The sequence below is a fragment of the Rhinatrema bivittatum genome, chromosome 8 (genome assembly GCF_901001135.1).
Source record: "Rhinatrema bivittatum chromosome 8, aRhiBiv1.1, whole genome shotgun sequence".
Taxonomy (NCBI): Eukaryota; Metazoa; Chordata; class Amphibia; order Gymnophiona; family Rhinatrematidae; genus Rhinatrema; species Rhinatrema bivittatum.
In genome coordinates, this window is record NC_042622.1 from 18,005,137 (window position 1) to 18,026,477 (window position 21,341).

The window sequence follows — 21,341 nt, forward strand, 5'->3', positions numbered from 1 at the left end:
TCCTTGACACCTCTGAGCCCTCAACATATCTAAAATGGAAATCATTGTGTTATCACACCATCCAGTCATTGACACTCCCAAGCATATCTCTTTTGATTCCCATTCCATCTCCATCTCCCAAAGTGTACAAAATTGACCTCTCTCTCTCCATGCATAACCATATAAGAACTATTACCAACTCCTCCTTCTACAAACTACGCTTGCTTCGTCAACTTAAGACCCTTCTCGAACATTCAGACTTCAGGTCAGTCCTTCAGTCTCTACTATTCTCTGGGATAGATTTCTGCAACTCCCTCCTGACCTTTACACGCTACCCGTCCACTACAGATCATACAAAATTCATGAGCAAGACTCCTTACCAGCACTCCCATGTGCGATCACATCTCTCCTGTACTCAAATTTCTTCACTGGCTCCCTATTTCCTACCAAATTCAATATAAGCTTGCTATGATTATTCACTCATCAATCCACAACTTAAACTCCCCATGGTTCTCATCAACAATAAAAATCTTTGCCCCTTCCTGACCACTCAGATCGTTGAACCTAATGCTACTAGATGCTCCACCTCCAAAGCTCACCCACTTTGAGGAAACTAGAGAATGTGCATTTTTCCCTGCAGGACCACTCCTATGGAACAGTCTACCTAAGGGAGTAAGATGTCTCTGAGAAAGAACTTTCTTTTAAAAAGCCCTAAAAATTTTCCTCTTCAAGAAAGCGTTCCCAAACGTAAATGACAATGGACTACTCCCAACATGTCTTCTATTCCCCTCACCTCTGGCCCCAATCGCGAATGAACTTACTTACTCCCCAGGTGCTTGTTTTTTCCCCTTCTCCTAAGATTTATGCGTTGTCCTGTTCCCTCCTCTCATTTGTCTGTGTATGTTTATATTGTACCTTGCTCTGAACATAGGAAGGGCGGGTAGTAAATGTTTTTAAATAAATTAATAAATAAATAAATAATCGATGTCCACGCTTCAGAAAGCAGTGTGGAAATGTATGTCTGTGATGAGTCTGTGATCTATGGTGAATCATTGGACTCACGAGAATGGGTTTGCAATTACAGACTGAATTTTGAAATTTTGCTTTAAGCACATTAAGGACCTTTCTGACAAATTTTTACAGCTCAGATTTTTAAGTCGAGCTAACATATCCCAAGCCGAGGCATTTAAAGTGGGAATATCTAACACAGAGATGTGCAGTAAATGCAAGACAGATAATGATACCTTATCTCATATTTTTTAATCATTCTCACAGTCTCAGATTTTTTTGACCAAGGTGACCACAGGTGCTGGAGTATAGGATACCAATGTTTCCTATGACTATACTTTTTGAGCATTTTCCTCTACAATTTAAGAATAAGAGGGATGTTTTATTCATCAGGAAGGCCTATGTGCTAGGCAAATAGACTATTTTGATGACTTGGAGAGAGGAAAGTGGTCCATCTTTTTGGCAATGGCATAACTTTTTGCATGATATGAGGCAAATGAATAATAGAGCATCCGCTGTCACCTTTAAATGTCAACAATTATTTTTGAGACTTGGGAGAAATATATTCAGAATCTTGCTCTTAGAGTGAGAAGCTTAATACTGAATAAGAACATAAGAACATAAGAAATTGCCATGCTGGGTCAGACCAAGGGTCCATCAAGCCCAGCATCCTGTTTCCAACAGAGGCCAAACCAGGCCACAAGAACCTGGCAATTACCCAAACACCTAGAAGTTCCCATGCTACTGATGCAATTAATAGCAGTGACTATTCCCTAAGTAACTTGATTAATAGCAGTTAATGGACTTCTCTTCCAAGAACTTATCCAAACCTTTTTTGAACCCAGCTACACTAACTGCACTAACCACATCCTCTGGCAACAAATTCCAGAGATTTATTGTGCGTTGAGTGAAAAAGAATTTTCTCCGATTAGTCTTAAATGTGCTACTTGCTAACTTCATGGAATGCCCCCTAGTCCTTCTATTATTCGAAAGTGTAAATAACCGAGTCACATCTACTCGTTCAAGACCTCTCATGATCTTAAAAACCTCTATGATATCCCCCCTCAGCCGTCTCTTCTCCAAGCTGAACAGCCCTAACCTCTTCAGCCTTTCCTCATAGGGGAGCTGTTCCATCCCCTTTATCATTTTGGTTGCCCTTCTCTGTACCTTCTCCATTGCAACTATATCTTTTTTGAGATACGGCGACCAGAATTGTACACAGTATTCAAGGTGTGGTCTCACCATGGAGCGATATAGAGGCATTATGACATTTTCCGTTTTATTAACCATTCCCTTCCTAATAATTCCTAACATTTTATTTGCTTTTTTGACTGCTGCAGCACACTGAGCTGACGATTTCAATGTATTATCTACTATGACGCCTAGATCTCTTTCTTGGGTGGTAGCTCCTAATATGGAACCTAACATCGTGTAACTACAGCTAGGGTTATTTTTCCCTATATGCAACACCTTGCACTTGTCCACATTAAATTTCATCTGCCATTTGGATGCCCAATCTTCCAGTCTTGCAAGGTCCTCCTGTAATGTATCACAGTCTGCTTGTGATTTAACTACTCTGAATAATTTTGTATCATCCGCAAATTTGATAACGTCACTCATCGTATTCCTTTCCAGATCATTGATATATATATTGAAAAGCACCGGTCCAAGTACAGATCCCTGAGGCACTCCACTGTTTACCCTTTTCCACTGAGAAAATTGACCATTTAGTCCTACTCTCTGTTTCCTGTCTTTTAACCAGTTTGTAATCCACGAAAGGACATCGCCTCCTATCCCATGACTTTTTAGTTTTCGTAGAAGCCTCTCATGAGGGACTTTGTCAAACGCCTTCTGAAAATCCAAATACACTACATCTACCGGTTCACCTTTATCCACATGTTTATTAACCCCTTCAAAAAAATGAAGCAGGTTTGTTAGGCAAGACTTCCCTTGGGTAAATCCATGTTGACTGTGTCCCATTAAATCATGTCTTTCTATATGCTCTACAATTTTGATCTTGAGGATAGTTTCCACTATTTTTCCCGGCACTGAAGTTAGGCTCACTGGTCTATAGTTACCAGGATCACCCCTGGAGCCTTTTTTAAATATTGGGGTTACATTGGCCACCCTCCAGTACTCCCTGATTTCTGCTTATGTAGAGGAGGGCCATATGGGTGGGAGATATATCATTATTCATTTGAGATTGATGCCTTGTGTCATGTGTCATCTGTGAAATTATAACTATTGGATCAGGATGGGATCGAGGGAGGGTGGTTTGGGGGTTCAGGGGGGGTTGATCTTAGTTGTTAAGGGAGGGAGGGAGTGGAAACATGAAGGTGCTGATAGAAATGTTTGATTATTTTGTTGAATTGCCTTTGGATTGTATAAGAGCCACTGCACTCTGAGGGTTGATATATATGATTTTCTTTCTTAATAAAAAAGTTTCAAACTAAGAAAACATTGAAAACATTCCTATTTGAGACAGCATTTGGAGATGGTTGAGATTCTGGAGATTTGATTTCCCCCTCAAATTGTGGCAGGTGGCTTTTAATCTGCAGGGTTATGGTAGATATGGTCTTTTAAGTTGCTGTTCATATGATTTTTATTTTTTTTAGGTTGCCATTTTTAGTGTCTTATTGTTTTTATTTTTATATTGTGTGTTTTATCCACTATGGAATAAGCAGAATATAAATTCAATAAATATAAAAATTGAGAGGACACACTTGCTGAAGACAGGCTACTTTTCTTCGGTTGTTTCCACCCTACTGAAAGCCTGTAAGACGTCAGCTTCTCTGGCTTACATTCAGGTTTGGCGCATATTTCAGGCATTCATTAAGGCTTGGTCAATTTCTTCCTGGCATTCTGATATCCCTTGCATTTTGACCTTTCTTCAGAGAAGTTGGCCTTGAATTCTCTGAGGGGTAGATTTTCAAAAAACGCGAATAGGCGTACTTTTGCTGGTGCATCAGGCGCCAGCAAAAGTACGCTGGATTTTAGTAGATACGCACGGAGCCGCTCGTATCCGCTAAAATCCTGGATCGACGCGCGCAAGGCTATGAATTCTGTATAGCCGGCGCGCGCCAAGCCGCGCAGCCTACCCCCGTCCCCTCCGAGGCCGCTCCGAAATCGGAGCGGCCTCGGAGGGGGACGGGGGTAGGCTAGCGCCAGTGGGCCGCTAGTGGGCCGCTAGCGCGCCGGAACGCGACCTGGGGGCGGGTCCGGAGGGCACGGCCACGCCCCTGGGCCGCCCCGGGCCGTAACCACACCCCCGGGCCCGCCCCCGAAACGCTCCCGGCACGCCCCCTAAACGCCGCGACGACCGGGCCCCGCCCCCCCCGACACGCCCCCCTCGAAGAACCCCGGGACTTACACGAGTCCCGGGGTCTGCACGCGCCGGTGAGCCTATGTAAAATAGGCTCACCGGCGCGCAAGGCCCTGCTCGCCTAAATCCACCCGGTTTGGGGCGGATTTAGGCGAGCAGGGCTCTTAAAATCCGCCCCTGAAGGTTCAGGATGCACCCGTCTATCATTACAGAGGTCAGATTCGTGCAGTTTCAGTAGCTGGTCATCTGGATGTGTCCTGGTTCCTTCAGGGAGTTAAAAGATTACAAACTTTCAGGCCTTTGGTTCCTCAGTGGGACCGTAATCTAATTCTCAATGCATTAGTTTTGCCTCCCTATGAGCCTCTGAAACAGATGTTACTAAAGATGTTTTCATGAAGATGGCTTTTATTTATTTATTTAATAGCTTTTTTATACCGACATTAAAATACACATCATATCGGTTTACATCATAACGAAGGTAGAAATTACATTAAACAGGGAGGGGGGGTAACAAGAGAACAATAAACAACAGCGAAGAGGCTATGAGGAGGAGCCAGATAACAAGCTAGGAAAGAAAGAGGGGGGGGGGGGGAGTGGAGGGATATGAACATATCTACAAAGATTGCAAAAAATGATATGTAGAAGATAACGTGATTATAAAGAATCGGGGTGGGCTTTTTTGATAGCGATCTGTTTAGCTTGCCATTTTTTAGAGATTCAGGCTTTGTCTTGAAGACATCCTTTCCTGATCACTCTGTCCAATTTGGTCTCCTTCCAACCTGAAGCTCCTTCCTACCACAGGTGTTATCGGTGGTCCATATAAATCAATTTGTCTCCCTGCTGGCCTTTTTGAAGGAAGAGCGTCATGGTGATAAGCCTTTGAGATACCTGGAAGTCTGTCAGGTGATCTTTAGATTTAGAGGTAACTGATTCCTTTCATAGGACAAATAGGCTATTTGGAGGGCCATGTAAGGTGAAGTGGCCTCTAAAGCTACTCAAGGACATGATTATGGCCCAGGAGATTCTTTGCACTCATTCTACTAGAGCGCAGTTGTCTCCATGAGTGGAAGTAGTTGCTGTTGCACCAGTGAACATTTTCCAAGCTGCGATCTGGTTATCCTTACATTCACTTGTGAGGCATTACAAGTTGGATGTTTTTGCTAAGAAGGATGCAGCTTATAGAAAGAACATTAACAGGTAAAAATGTCTTCATTGCCACAATGCCACACTCCTGAGCCTTAGCCTTTCATTGACAGATTGGTTTTCAATGTGTGCTCTTTACCAACTTAGCAGGTTGAGAAGGTGTAGCTGTTACTTTTATTATGTATATGCTTTATTTGTTTTATTTATGAATATGCCTTGTATGCTGCTTAGAATATTGAATAATGCAAAGAAATTTTTAAATACATAAATAAACTTGAATTAAAACAGGCAGAGAATTTAGTTTTCTCCCAGGACAAGCAGGATGGTAGTCCTCACATGTGGGTGACATCACTGGACGGAGCCCTATCACGGAAACCTTCCAGTTCCTCCCCTAAACTGGTGTAGATATCGCAGCTGGAACTTTTGACTGGCACATGGAGCATGCCCAGCATGCCATAATCCCTGTAGCCACAGGGGCCTCCCTTCAGTCTCTTTTTTTCCGCGCTGCAGTTTGCCTCGTGGTTAGGAGCTCTGTGAGAATTCTCTCACACAATTTTCCTCATGGAAAAAACTTGAATATCACTTCATTAAACGGTTCCCTCATAGGGATCTCCCATCGCGATATTTTTTTTCATCGCTCGGTGAGTAAAGTTCACAGTCCTCGGTTGGTTCCTGCCCCTACCTTTTTCGGTGTCCGCAGGCCATCGACCATTTTTGGGTCTCAACCTCTGCCATCATGGCAACAGGTTTCTGAAAATGTCCGGAATGCCCCCATACCATGTTGATTACCGACCCACATGATGTCTGTGTGCTGTGCCTCGGCTCATCACACGACGTTTCTCACTGCCCAAGTTGTGCCCAGATGATTCCGAAGGGTATGCAGGCTCGCCTCGACAAGATGGAGACCCTGTTTAAAATCAAGCTGACTCCATCGATGTCCACCCAATCGTCACCAGCAGGAGCATCAAAGAAATTAGTCATCAAACCTCGCCGGGAGCACCAGGGCAGTGGTGACCGTCCGTCACCGACTCTGTCTAAGGCATCTGTATCATCTTCCTCGGTGCTGAAGAAAGACCAGACCAAGCACCGAGGGAAACACCGGCACCGACATGAGTCTACTCCCGGTGCCGGCACCGACATCCCATTGGCCTCGATGGCTATCGAGCCGCTTGCGAAGAGGACACGGGTAGAGGAGCCTTTAATACCCTCTCCGCCTGAAAAACCAATGCAATCCCCACTGATATTGGTGCTGGGGACTGAGCCCCCACAAGTCCCTGTGGAGGTGCCAGTAGCGCCTAGCCTGCCTTCCCCTGTAGCCGCGATATCTACACCAGCTTTAGGGGAGGAACTGGACGGTTTCATCCACCAGGCAGTGCTTGATGCTCTCTGAGATTTATAACCATCGATGCCAGCCTCCATACCGACACCGGAGCCATCAATATTTACACCGTTGCTAACCAGACTGAATGCACTCATCAGTGCCCTTCCGACACAGCCCGGGCCACCGATGCCAAAGCAACCCGCAAAGTCTCTGAAAGTCCCGATTCCCATTCCGGAATCTTCAGAGGACGAAGGCACGGACTCCAGTCCCCTTTCAACACCGATTCCACCGAGGCCGGAACCAATGCCTGGTCCATCAGGGCTCTCGGGACCGAGAAGCCCATGTTTCCCCTCAATGCCTTCGGTACCGCCGAAACCCACACCGCATCTTTCATTGAGGCCATCAAAGGATCCATTATTGCCAACATGTCCAACAGTACCAACCTTCTTCCCTTCCTCAGGATCTCGACTAGAGACCTTTTCTGACACATGGGAAGATGTTGACACCAACACATCCACGGAGGACATCTTATCAGAACCGTCTCCTCCAGAAGAAAGGAGAAAATCTCCCCAGAAGATCTTTCCTTTGCTAATTTTGTAAGTGAGATGTCAGAGACAATCCCCTTTGACCTGATTACAGAGGAGGACACATGCCACAAAACATTGGAAGTTCTCTAATTTGTTGATGCTCCGAAAAAAATGGCTATCCCTGTCCACGAAGTGCTAGTGGATCTCCAGCATCGTCTCTGGGAGCATCATTGTACTGTCCAGCCAGTGAATAAGAGGCAAGATGCAACTTATCTGGTCCAACATATTCCTGGATTCCAAAAGCCACAACTCCCCATCAGTCAGTGGTGGTTGAGTCTGCACAGAAGAAGGCCAGAAGACTGCGACCTCACTCTTCAACACCTCCTGGCAAAGACCAAAAATTCCTTGATATTTTGGGTCGCAAGATGTTTCAGGGCTCTATGCTACTGTCAGGGAATAGCCGACTCTCTTCCCCAACAACAGCAATATAGTCTCAACGCCATACTAAAGAAAGGCCTTGAGGCTGGGAAACATGAGGTTCATGCTGCTTACGACTCCTTTGAAACAGCTTCTCGCTTGTCGGCAACGAGAATCAGCGCCAGGAGGTGGGCCTGGCTGAAAGCATCTGACTTGAGACCTGAAGTCCAAGCCAAACTTGCTAATTTGCCATGTAACGGTGAAAACCTATTCGGAGACAAGATACAAGATGCAGTGGCTCAACTAAAAGACCACAATGAGACCCTGCAGCAATTATCTACAGTTACCACCGAGGCCCCGTCCTCTCCAAGGAGATCCACCAGAAGGGACCCTAGAAAACCATTTTATCGCCCAAGCAGATACTACCCACCTACATCTCACGTGAGGCCAACCAGGCCGTCTCAGAGAGCACATACTCGACAGCTTAAGCCACCACCGCAAACAGGCCAAGCCTCTGGATTTTGAGATCTATCCAGAGAACAGCAGCCACTCCACAAATCCAGATCCGGATTTGCCAGTAGGAGATCGAATTCACTTCATAACCAACTGGCTCAACATAGACCAATGGGTTATATCCATCATAACCCAGGGATACCATCTAAATGTCCTCATGGTACCCCTCGACTCACCACCCAATCTTCTGTGGAGGCAAAAAGATCACACAAGTCTTCTAGAGTCAGAAATGTCCACCCTTCTGGGTGCCAGGGCTGTGGAACCTGTTCCCCAGGCACAGCAGGGCAGAGGGTTCTATTCCCACTATTTTTTCATTCCAAAGAAATCAGGCGGCCTCCGCCCCCATCTTAGACCTCCGCAATCTCAACAAATTTCTACAAAAAGAAAAATTCAGGATGGTGTCCCTCGGCACCATGCTTCCCCTTCTACAAAAAGGAGATTGGCTCTGTTCTCTGGATCTTGAAGATGCTTATGCTCACATTCCAATATTCCCACATCACCGCAAGTACCTGCGTTTCCTAGTGGGACATCAACACTTTCAGTACCGGGACCTGCCTTTCGGACTTGCCTCGGCACCCCGTGTATTTACAAGTGCCTAGCAGTGGCTGCGGCCCATCTACGCAAGAAAAACACACTCTTTCCTTACCTGGATGACTGGCTCATCAACAGCCAATCCAAGCAAGGAGCTCTCGACGCTCTCAAGCTCACTATCAATCTGCTACACTCGATGGGATTTCTCATCAATTACCAAAAATACCACCTGACTCCATCTCACCTCCTGACTTTCATCAGAGCAGATTTGGACACCATAGTGGCAAAGGCCTTCCTGCCCAATGGCCGCACAGACACACTTTCCAAGTTAGCTACGTCTCTGCGCACAAAACACGCAGCTTCAGCCCATCAATTCCTCACATTGCTGGGCCACATGGCTTCAACGGTCCACGTCACTCCTTTGGCCAGATTGGCCATGAGAATAACTCAATGGACTTTGAAATCTCAGTGGCTCCAAGCCACTCAACCTCTGTCAACCCAGATTTATGTAACCCACCAGCTCCGTCAGTCACTTCTCTGGTGGACAAACAAAGCCAACTTACTAACGGGTCTACACTTCCAGCAACCAGTTACACAAGTGACCTTAACCACGGATGCCTTCAACTTGGGTTGGGGAGCTCACATGAACAATCTTCAAACTCAAGGTAATTGGACGAAACTCAAAGCAACATTTCAGATCAACTTCCTAGAGCTTCGAGCTATACATTATGCCCTATATGCGTTCAAGGACTGCCTTTCACACAAGACTGTTCTCATACAAACGGACAACAAAGTTGCAATATGGTACTTGAACAAGCAGGGCAGCACAGGCCCTTATCTCCTCTGCCAAGAAGCCGTGCAGATCTGGGCCTGGCCCTTGCACACTCCATGTATCTCCGGGCCACTTATCTGGCAAGCATACAGAACGTAGTAGTAGATCACCTCAGCCGACAGTTCCATCCCCATCAGTGGTCTCTGGATCCTGTTGTAACGACCAGAATCTTCCAACGCTGGGGTCTACCAACAATAGACCTCTTTGCATCCGAATTGAATCACAAAGTGGACAGATTCTGCTCCCTGCACAGGCAACAAAACAAGTTAACCATGGACACCTTCACGCGCCCCTGGTACACAGGCCTCCTATACACGTATCCCCCGATACCGCTGATAGCCAAAACTCTAGTGAAGCTACAACAGGACAAAGGGTCAATGATACTCATAGCCCCGTATTGGCCTTGACAAGTATGGTTTCCCATACTTCTCGACCTCTCGATCAGAGAACCCATTCGCCTGGGCACAGTACCCACTCTCATAACTCAGAACCAAGGCATGTTACGCCATCCGAACCTTCAGACCCTATCCCTCACATCCTGGATGTTGACAGCTTGATCCTGCAACTGCTCAATCTTTCAACAAAACCAGATACAAAACAAACAATACTAAAAAAAACCCATCCACCAACCTCATACAAATAAAGACCAAAACAACTAACACCACCACAAGCAAACTACTAATGTTAAGCTTTCTACTAGTAAATGCGCAATCTATTACAAAGAAATTCCCTATAATCATGGACATGTTGTATGACAAAAAACCAAGCTTCATAGCAATCACCGTATCTTGGTTAAAAAAATCAGACACTGTGTTAAAAAACCAAATCGCACATAAAAACTACGATATCTTCTCTATCCCAAGAACAAATAAGAGAGGAGGGGGACTACTACTAATAATCGAAAAAAGTCTAAAATGTAAACTAATACCGACACTGCCTCCAAAGAATCATGAAATCGCCCTGTTTGAAACTAATAGACTACAAATTTGTCTTATATACTGCCCCCCACCCTCCTAGAACTAAACATCTCCCCACTAATTGAATTCCTAATAACGCAACTAAACACCTCCAAACCCACAATTGTACTAGGCGATTTCAACATACATATGGACAAACACCCCTTATCTCACACATGTCAAACACTATTAGATTTCATGACAGCGCTAGGCTTCATCCTGACAACTGATAAACCCACCCACAAAGCAGGACACTCTCTTGACTTAACATTTATCAATCACGACCACTTAGAACATAGCAAATCAGAATGCACTCCGATACCATGGTCAGACCACTTCCTAATAAAATCCTCGATCAAATTTACAGAAAAACAAACGATACAGAACAGAGACCCCATCAATTTTGAATACCGCCCTCCATTCAACATAGACTCCCTGAAAGACAAACTAGCAGAAAAACTAACCGAAATAGACTGCACCGACTGTGACTTCGCCATTACAGCGTGGTCACAAACAACCAAAAACTTAGCCAACGAGATCAACCCAATAAAAAGGATTGACATAAAAGAACCCAAAGAAACAAACCCATGGCATAATGAAAAAATAAAGATAATCAAAAGAAACCTTAGGAAAAAAGAGAAGGACTGGAAAAATAATAAAACAACAGACAACCTGACTAAATACAGAAAACAGCTAGCCTACTATAAACAAGTAATTCTTAACGCTAAAAAGCAATATTAAAGCACTAAGATAGAGAAACACGCAAACAATCCACGAACCCTGTTCACCATAGTAAAAAATCTCACAACTGACAAAAATGACAATTCACAGAAACTACCAATAACCAAATATAATGAAATAGCTACCTTCTTTAACGACAAAATCACGAATCGAAAAGCAAAAATCCCTAGAACAAATAAGCAGAAAATTAACATGCAAAAAAGAGATGTTAAACATTGGGAAGAATTCGACGAAATATCAGAAATTGAAGTTGAATCAATGATAAAAAAACTAAACCCAGCCCCACATGCATTAGACACAATTCCAACCACAGATTTAAAAAAAGTAGCCAATGTAGTCTCTCCAACTCTAACAAAAATCATTAACCTGTCACTAAAAGAAGGAAACATGCCAGACTCACTAAAAGGAGCAATAGTAAAACCAATTCTAAAGAAAAAAAAACAGCGATCATCTAGTCATGAGCAATTATAGACCAGTATCAAACCTGCCACTAATTGCAAAGTTAATAGAAAAAGCCATACAAAAACAATTAACAGAACACTTAGGGGTAGATTTTCAAACGAGCGCGAACAGCCTACTTTTGTTTGCGCTCCAGGCGCAAACAAAAGTACTCTGGATTTTAGTAGATACGCGCATAGTCGCGCGTATCGGCTAAAATCCTGGATCGGCGCGCGCAAGGCTATCGATTTCGTATAGCCTGCGCGCGCCGAGCCGCGCAGCCTACCCCCGTTCCCTCCTAGGCCGCTCCGAAATCGGAGCGGCCTAGAAGGGAACTTTCCTTTGCCCTCCCCTCACCTTCCCCTCCCTTCCCCTACCTAACCCACCCGCCCGGCCCTGTCTAAACCCCGATCCTACCTTTGTCGGGGGATTTACGCCTCCCAGAGGGAGGCGTAAATCCCCGCGCGCGAGCGGGACCCCTGCGCGCCGGGCCGCGACCTGGGGGCGGGTACGGAGGGCGAGGCCACGCCCCCGGACCGCCCCGGGGCGTAGCCACGCCCCGTACCCGCCCCCAAAACGCTGCCGACACGCCCCCGGAACGCCGCGCAATCCGGCCCCGCCCCCCGACACGCCCCCCTCCGAGAACCCCGGGACTTACGCGAGTCCCGGGGCTCTGCGCGCGCCGGGAGGCCTATGTAAAATAGGCTTCCCGGCGCGCAGGGCCCTGCTCGCCTAAATCCGCCCGGTTTTGGGCGGATTTAGGCGAGCAGGGCTCTGAAAATCTACCCCTTAGAGAGCAACAATATACTATACCCATCACAACATGGCTTCCGCAAAAACTTCAGAACTGAAACACTACTACTTGCACTAACAGACAACATCATGAGAGGATTCAACAGCGGTAAACAGTACATTTTTGTAATGCTTGATCTTTCAGCGGCATTCGATACAGTTAACCATGACATATTGATAAATAGATTAGAAGAAATAGGACTAAGCAACTTGACAATCAGATGGTTTAAATCATACCTACATAACAGATACTTCCAAGTACAAATCAAAGAAGTAATGTTAGAAAAAATAAACCTTCAAACAGGAGTTCCACAGGGATCTGCCCTATCCGCCACATTGTTCAACATATACATGCTGCCGTTATGTCACCTACTAGCAGGTTTAGGAATTTCGCACTACATCTACGCCGATGATATTCAGTTAATACTCCCAATTGACGACACAATTGAAAAAACACTAAAAATAGCAAACATGTACCTAGATATAATAAAACAACTTCTAAACCAAATGGAACTAGTAATCAATATAGAGAAAACCGATTTCTTACACCTAGAACGAAAAAACATAACGATCATCCAGAACCCAATTACACTCAACAACAACCAAAAAATACATCTAGCTGAGAAAGTAAGAAACCTGGGAGTGATAATCGACCCAGAACTAAGTATGAAACAACATATATCTCAAAAAGTAAAAGAAGGATACACCAAACTTATGACTCTCAGAAGATTAAAACCACTACTAATGCCCACCAACTTCCGATCAGTCTTACAAGCCTTAATCTTTTCCAGTACCGACTATTGCAATGCCCTCCTACTGGGACTGCCATATACCACAATAAGACCATTACAGATTTTACAAAACTCAGTGGCTAGAATTCTAACTGGGAAAAGTAAAAGAGAACATATCACTGAAACCTTAATAGAATTACATTGGTTACCCATTGAACAAAGAATACAATACAAACTTTATGCACCATTCATAAACTAATACACGACAAAAAAGCAGAGTGGCTGAACACAGCCCTCCGCTTACATACCCCACACAGAAACCTAAGGTCAGCAAACAAAGCACTGCTAACTATACCATCAGTCAAAACAGCCAGATTAACACAAGTAAGGGACAGGGCACTATCCCTAGCAAGACTGATAATATGGAACACCATGCCGGTAGAAATCAGATTAGAAAGAGACATCAAAACATTCAGAAAAAATTTAAAAACATGGCTATTTAAGCAAGCATACCACAAAGAGAATCAAGAGTAGAACCCAGGGAACTGTTAGTTGCGGTCAAGCAAACACCCACACAAACACACTCCTTCCTTCTTAAAGTGTGTCTTCTCTCCTATATTCTAATCTCCACCTTTATCTTAAACTTCAAAGAACTAAAGTTAAGTATCACCAAACTTTTAGCAGAGTTAGAAAAAACTAGATATAACTTATAACACTCACCAAATAGTACTTATTATGATATAATGTTACAGTATTTTTGATGGCACCTGTTTAAGAGTTAGAATTCCAGACACTTTATGCAACATAGTTTTTGTGCCTTATTGTGAACCGTTGTGATGGCACCCGCTTAACGACGGTATAGAAAAGATTTAAAATAAATAAAATAAATAAACTGATGTCTCTCAAGTGCTTGTAGCCTCACGAAAGCCTTCCAGAAGTAAATCTTATCGTTCTAAGTGGAATAGATTTACCATATGGTGCATGCAAAAAGGTATCGACCCCTTTTCCTACCCAACTTCATCTCTATTAGACTATCTCTGGCACCTTTCAGACTCTGGTCTCCAGATGTCTTCAGTGAGGGTTCACCTGAGTGCCATCTCAGCGTACCACAAGGGAGTTGGGGATGCCTCAGTAATAGCGCAACCCCTTGTGAGTAGGTTTATGAGAGGCCTACTACAACTCAAGCCCCCTCTAAGGCCACCAGTTACCGAATGGGACCTAAACGTAGTACTTATAAGGCTCATGCGCTCCCCATTTGAGCCTTTGCACTCCTGCGATGGTAGATTTCTTACATGGAAAGTCCTCTTATAGTTTATAGTTTATTGTTTTTCTAAACCATCACATCAGCCGGAGCCTTCACAACGGTATACAATTATATCTTAACATGGAAATACAATAAACTGATAAAAGAGAATAACAGCTAAAAATACTAAAAAGATGAAGCACAGAAAATAATTAGCTGTTAAAAGACATCACTATACTATTACATTTTAAACGAAAAAGTTACCTTAAAATTCATAAAATAGATGCTAAAATAAATGAATAAACCTTCCAATAGTTGTTAGCATTAAAAGATTAAACAAGTCCATATGTTTCTAGTGCTCAAATTCGGTATAATCGAGCTTAAACAACCATGTTTTTAACTCTGCCTTAAAATTTTTCTTGTCTGCCTTCAATCTCAATGGGGTAGGTAATGAGTTCCATACTTTTGTTCCTACTATTGAGAATATACGTTCTCTTACTTGGCTGAGCTTAGCATATTTAATAGTTGCTAGCAGTCCCTTATTAGCTGATCTCAAGTCTCTTTGAGGAACGTACAAACGCATGGTTGTGTTCAGCCATTCAGTACGTTCTCCATAAATGATATTATGGATTAGACATGCAGTTTTGTATTGAATACAATGGGATATCGGGAGCCAATGCAGTGAGATCAAAGTAGGTGTTATGTGATCACATTTTCGTTGACCAGTTAAAATCCTTGCGGCCGCGTTCTGCAATACCTGAAGCAGCCTAAGTGTGGAAGCTGGAAGTCCTAAAAGCAATGAATTGCAGTAATCTATATTTGCAAAAATCAAGGTTTATAAAACCGTTCCAAAATCATATTGCTCTAAAAAAGGCTTTAATTTTCTTAAAGTCAATAATTTGAAGTAGCCATCCTTTAGTTTATTAGAATGTGTTTCTTCATAGAGAATTCAGTATCTAATATGATACTTCCTAGTAGCCATTACATCTGCTCGAAGGGTTAGTGAATTACAAGCAGTCACATACTCACCCTAGACAAGGTTCCTACATGACCAAGTGGTATTCCGTATTCATCCTAAATTCCTTTCCAAGATGGTTACTGACGTCCACTTGAATCAGTCCATAGTTTTGCCCACATTTTTCCCAAGGCCCCACTCTCATCAGGGCGAGAGGGTTTTACACACTTTGGACTGTAAACGTGCACTTGCATTTTACCTAGACTGCACTGCAGTCCATAGGAAATCCACCCAACTCTTTGTTTCTTTCGATAAAAACAAACCGAGAGTTGCAGTGGGCAAACAAACTCTCTGCAATTGGCTAGCAGACTGTATTGAATTCTGCTATTAGAAAGCAGGCCTTCCTCACTCAGTGAGAGCCATGGCAACCTCAGTAGCACACTATCGTTCAGTACCGATTGCTGACATCTGCAAAGCTGCAACATGGAGCTCTCTTCACACATTTGCAGCACATTTCTGCCTGAACAAGGAAGGACATCAAGACTCTGCCTTTGGCCAATCCATCTTGAAGAACTTATTTCCAGTATAATCCCAACTCCTTCCACATCCAATCTGCTGTAATTTTCAGGCTGCCTCATTTTTCCCAACAGTACGCCAGTTGTTGTGCCTGTTGCACAAGTTGTACGCTGTTGGTCCAAACAAATATGAGTCAGCCTGTAGCTTGCTAATCACCCACATGTGAGGACTACCATCCTGCTTGTCCTGGGAGAAAGCAGATTTGCTTACCTGTAACAGGTGTTCGCCCAGGACAGCAGGATTTAGTCCTCACGAAACCCACCCGCCACGCCGCGGAGTTGGGTCCGAAACGTTTTGGGGGTTTTTTCGCTCGTATGTTTTGCTACAAACGAGACTGAAGCAAGACCCCTGTGGCTACAGGGATTATGGCATGCTGGGTATGCTCAGTGTGCCAGTCAAAAGTTCTAGAAACTTTGACAGAAAAGTTTTCCGTAATAGGGCTCCGTCCAGAGATGTCACCCATATATGAGGACTACATCCTGCTGTCCTGGGAGAACACCTGTTACAGGTAAGCAACTCTGCTTTACCCAAATTGTTTTACTTCTTTTAGTTACAAAATTAATTTCTATACTAAAATATCAGCAGTTATAATTAGTTACTGTAAGGATCATGAATTATTTGGCCAATCAGATTACTTGAGTAGATTCTTTTTGTTTTTTATTTATGCAGTTTTAATTATACATACAAGAATTCCTTCCATTGAATAATGAAGTATACAGAAAAATTGCATGCCATCAAGATGCGGCAATAATTTACTCCAAAGTATTTTTACCCCATACATTAAAAGGAAAAAAGGAAGGTGGGGAGACAATGGAGTGGATAAAGGAAATAGAAGGAAAAAGTAATACTGAGAACAGCCAGTTACTTTACTTTTGCTTGCCGGTTAATCAAGGTAGAGAGTCAAGGAAGGCCCTTAGTTGCGATGGTTCAAAAAATAATTAATTTGCATTATTAATTTTGACAGAACATTTACAAGGATAATGAAGCAAAAAATGACCCCCTTTAGCCACAACTGAATGCATAACAAGAAACTTCTTACAACGAAGTTGTGTAACCCTAGTTATATCTGGATACATCCAGATCTTCTGACCATACAACAGCATGGTACAGATACGGAGAAAAAAATGCAAAGTGGTATCTCGATCTGTGGGAAAAGCAAACGTCACCAATAAAGTCCCACAATGTTTAATTTCCATTGTAAGAGAATCTTGTAACAAGTTAATTAAATCCAGAGATAATTCCAAGGGTATATCTTCTCTAGTAACCTCTGCATTCTGAGCTTGGGGAAGATAGTAGGCCTTAGTTAGAATAGGCACTGCAGCAGATGGAACCTTGAGGTTTTGGATCACATAATTCAGAAATAATTCTATCGGGGCGATCTTCTGTACAATGGGAAAATTAAGAACTCTCAGATTAAGAGATCATATCTCATTTTCTATATTTTCTATCTTTTTAGTAAATATTATATCTGATTGTACCAGTTGTTTCTGAACTTGATCCAGCATCTCCACTTGAGACTCTAAATTATTTATCTTGCTTTCTTGGGACATTATTTTACTAGCGTTATCCTGAAGGGATTTATTTGTATCCATAACAGCTGTAGTTAGCCCCACAATCGATGATTCCAGTTTTACCAAGGCATTCCACAAAATGTCCAGAGTTATGACTGCAGGTTTAGGCAAACAAATTTTCCCAACCAAGGCCTTAACAGGCTCTCTACCAAGCACAGTTTTAGTCGGTGTTTCGGATCCCACCCTGGTTTGGGCTGAAGCTAATGCAACTGAAACAGAAATCTCTTCACTTGTGGGGAGAATATGTACCCCATTTAAAGTTTCCTTTACCATATCATTCAGTTCAGAAGTCTCAGTGACATCCCGGGGTCCCCCAAATCACTTAAGACTCTGTGCATTCCCTCCATTTGCTCCACCGCAACCGCGGGGCCATACTGGGGCGGAGATGGTGTAGCCAGCGCTCCCGGGCTTAAGGAGATCTCTTAGGCCTGCTCGGGGGACTTCTGCTCCACGTCCACCGTCGCTGCGGCCGTCTCAACGGGAGTTAAATCTGGCGTCACAAAAAACTCCGAAATCCATGGTTGTGCTGGGCCAGGCAAAGGAGAACTAGTTGCTATCTCCCTTACCTTGGCTTTGCGCTTTGTGTGAGGCATTTTTATCAGGTAAAAGTCATTTTTAGGAAAACGCCGAGTAGTCTTTCATGCGTCTCAACAGGCAGCCATCTTAGCTCCTCCCCCTTCTTGAGTAGATTCTACATTAAGCTCTTTAATTTCCTAACAACTGTAATTAATAATGATGTTACAGTTGGGACTATTCATTTTGCGCTCTGAAATTGAGTGACACCATTGACTCCCCCAAGCACAGTTTACTGCCAGAAATGGGATGGGCCACCAGATAACTCACTCCTTCACACACACACACCCATCAACTCACTGGTACTACAAAGAGAAGGGTGGGGGTTGCTGCCTCTTATCCCCATCTGTGGATCCAGTTTTTGGGACATGGGCTATCCATTTCCCATGTCCCCACTCCTTCAGCAGAATTTGACCACAAGAGGATTCCTTTATTCCCCAAAGCCACATGGAGTCCTTGCCCACCTGGCTGTCCAGCCACTTCTAGTCTATCCGGCAGGCCGTTGTGAGTCCCTTGGGGATTGACATCCATGACCTGTCCAAATGTCACCTACGCTTGGCATGCTGTGTGTGACATTTTGGGTTCATAGGTGGGGCAGCAGGGAGATTGAAAGGGGAAGGACAAACCTTCCACCTCATCCTACCCACCCCAGGAAGCTGCTTCCCCACCCAGCGATGGGGAAGGTACAGAGAAGGGCTACCAAAATGATAAGGGGAATGGAACAGCTCCCCTATGAGGAAAGACTAAAGAGGTTAGGACTTTTCAGCTTGGAGAAGAGACGGCTGAAGGGGGATATAATAGAGATGTTTAAAATTATGAGAGGTCTAGAACGGGTAGAAGTGAATCAGTTATTTACTCTTTCGGATAGTAGAAAGACTAGGGGGCACTCCATGAAGTTAGCATGGGGCACATTTAAAACTAATCGGAGAAAGTTCTTTTTTTACTCAACGCACAATTAACTCTGGAATTTGTTGCCAGAGGATGTGGTTAGTGCAGTTAGTATAGCTGTGTTTAAAAAAGGATTGGATAGTTCTTGGAGGAGAAGTCCATTACCTGCTATTAAGTTCACTTAGAAAATAGCCACTCCATTAGCAATGGTAACATGGACTAGACTTAGTTTTTGGGTACTTGCCAGGTTCTTATGGCCTGGATTGGCCACTGTTGGAAACAGGATGCTGGGCTTGATGGACCCTTGGTCTGACCCAGTATGGCATTTTCTTATGTTCTTATGTTCTTATCTGTGTACATTGTAGCTGCATACATTGGTTTAGTTCAGCATATTGTAAGGTGTAACCAATTATATGTAATAATTTCAATATGCTGAATTGTGTCATAAGCATGGGAAGTCAGGGGTTATTGTATCTCATAAATGTCACTGCAGGGTATTTGAGCTTGAGGGTTAAGGAATTGGGAGAACTTGAAGGGATTGGGTTATCAGGCCGTGTTAAATTGCTTGCAGGCCCTGGACAAGGACTAGGTTCAGTGGGTTACAGGTCTGGGCCTTGTACCTGCCAGGCAGGCCGAAACCTGCCGTGATAGGACTGGTAGCCTCACATATCTGTGTGATGTCCAGTGGCCCCTGTAGTGTGATGTTGGGGGCTTTGCTATTTGCAGCAGGCCCTGGCATACTCTGTGTGGTCCACAGAATACCAATCCCTGATGGCTTTATCACACCCCCAACCCCCATTTTTTAAGGAATAAACAAAAGGGGGATGGGTCGGGGGGGGGGGGGGGGGAGGGTAGAATAGCAAGTCTCAAACACCCAGTTAGATTCCTCTGTCAGGTATCTAATAAAGTCACAGCCATACTATCCAATTCGCTTGTGTCCTATGTGTTATTAACCTGGTTGGGAGGGAGCAAGGTTCAACCCTGCCCCATGTTACTTATGTGTATTTCCTTCCTTCCATGAGATATGGCATATTGATGAGGGTAAGATAAGTAAGCCATGCTTTCCTGACAAAGAGAGCTTATTTGCTGTCTTTGAAATTATTTGAACAGCAAAAGAATGTAAGACCATCTTTTCACTATAGGCAGGGTTCTTAAGCCCATCAATTGTATTACTATGAAATACAAAATATTATCGTAATCACTATTTGGTGAACTGACTGTGTATCCTCTGTTAACATAATATTAGTGCTTGGGTACAGGATGTAGTACAGTTTAAAGTCTAAACAGAATATGCTTGTGAACATGCCCAAAATATTGTTGAAGCAAATGAATATATTCTGCACTTTTCTAATGTGTTAGTTCCTGTGCTAACCTTCTTGGATGATAGGAAAGAAAAGAAGGCAGTAACTCTTGAAAGATTTCTGGCTATAGTTTTATGATTCATATTTTTTTAAAGTTTGCATGATGATGTCTGATAAATGATACCTTTTATCACAGCAAGAAGAGGAGCTGCCTCAATGTTCGCAAGAGTTTGCAGTCGCTTTTTATGTCTGGAAACAGAAAAATGTAATGATAGCCATTTCCAATACCACTAATGGGTTTGTGAAATAAATATTTTTGAAACTTTTCTTGTACAATGTAAGATTCTAAATGTTTACTATTTGCTTGTCACAGTATGTTTCTTGAAAACTAATGCAACTAGTGCTTTTTAAAATAGTATTTTTCTTTGGTAAGACTGTACAAAAATAAGATGGGTATGCCATATCCAAATCTGTTCCGTAGATGTCAGCTGTTTTGCTTTTATTAAAAAAAGGTTACAGAAAATATATACATTTTTGAAGTTTATTAGTACAGAGTTTTGTTTTCAGGTTTTATGTTATTTTTCCTAGGAATTTATCAGTGTTTATTATATGAACGACAATGGAGAAAAGCAGTAGAAAATGACTAATTATTTTTGCACTGATTTGCTTCCATTTTTGTTCATTATAAAAAACATTGATAAATTCCCAGGGAAAATAAATAAAAACTGAAATCAATTACATTTTTTTGGGAGATTTGTAAAATAAAGGGTTTTATTAAAACACTAGTGGCCATGTTCAGGAAAGAAACAGTTACAAGCATATTCAATTATTCACCATATTTGGTGCACTTCAGATATTGTGTATTTGTGAAATTTTTGTGTAATCTATGTTTTTTAAAATTACATAATTGTTTGTATAATTTCAGTTCACTGTGATATGTATTAAAATTGTTTTATTGTGCCATGTTTATGTGAGTTAATTTG

The 21,341-nt window shown here is 43.1% G+C and overlaps 1 protein-coding gene across 8 annotated transcripts in view; it reads left to right on the forward strand.

Annotated features, from left to right (window-relative positions):
* Positions 1-20,934, forward strand: part of SYCP2 (synaptonemal complex protein 2) — a 752,024-nt gene extending 731,090 nt beyond the window's left edge. For all 8 annotated transcript variants that reach the window (XM_029611557.1, XM_029611556.1, XM_029611555.1 and 5 more), the window contains one exon: positions 20,555-20,934. In XM_029611557.1, coding sequence (XP_029467417.1) covers positions 20,555-20,668 — 114 coding nt within the window. In that variant the 3' untranslated portion in view covers positions 20,669-20,934. The remainder of the gene's footprint in view (positions 1-20,554) is intronic.
* Positions 20,935-21,341: the final 407 nt, after the last annotated feature.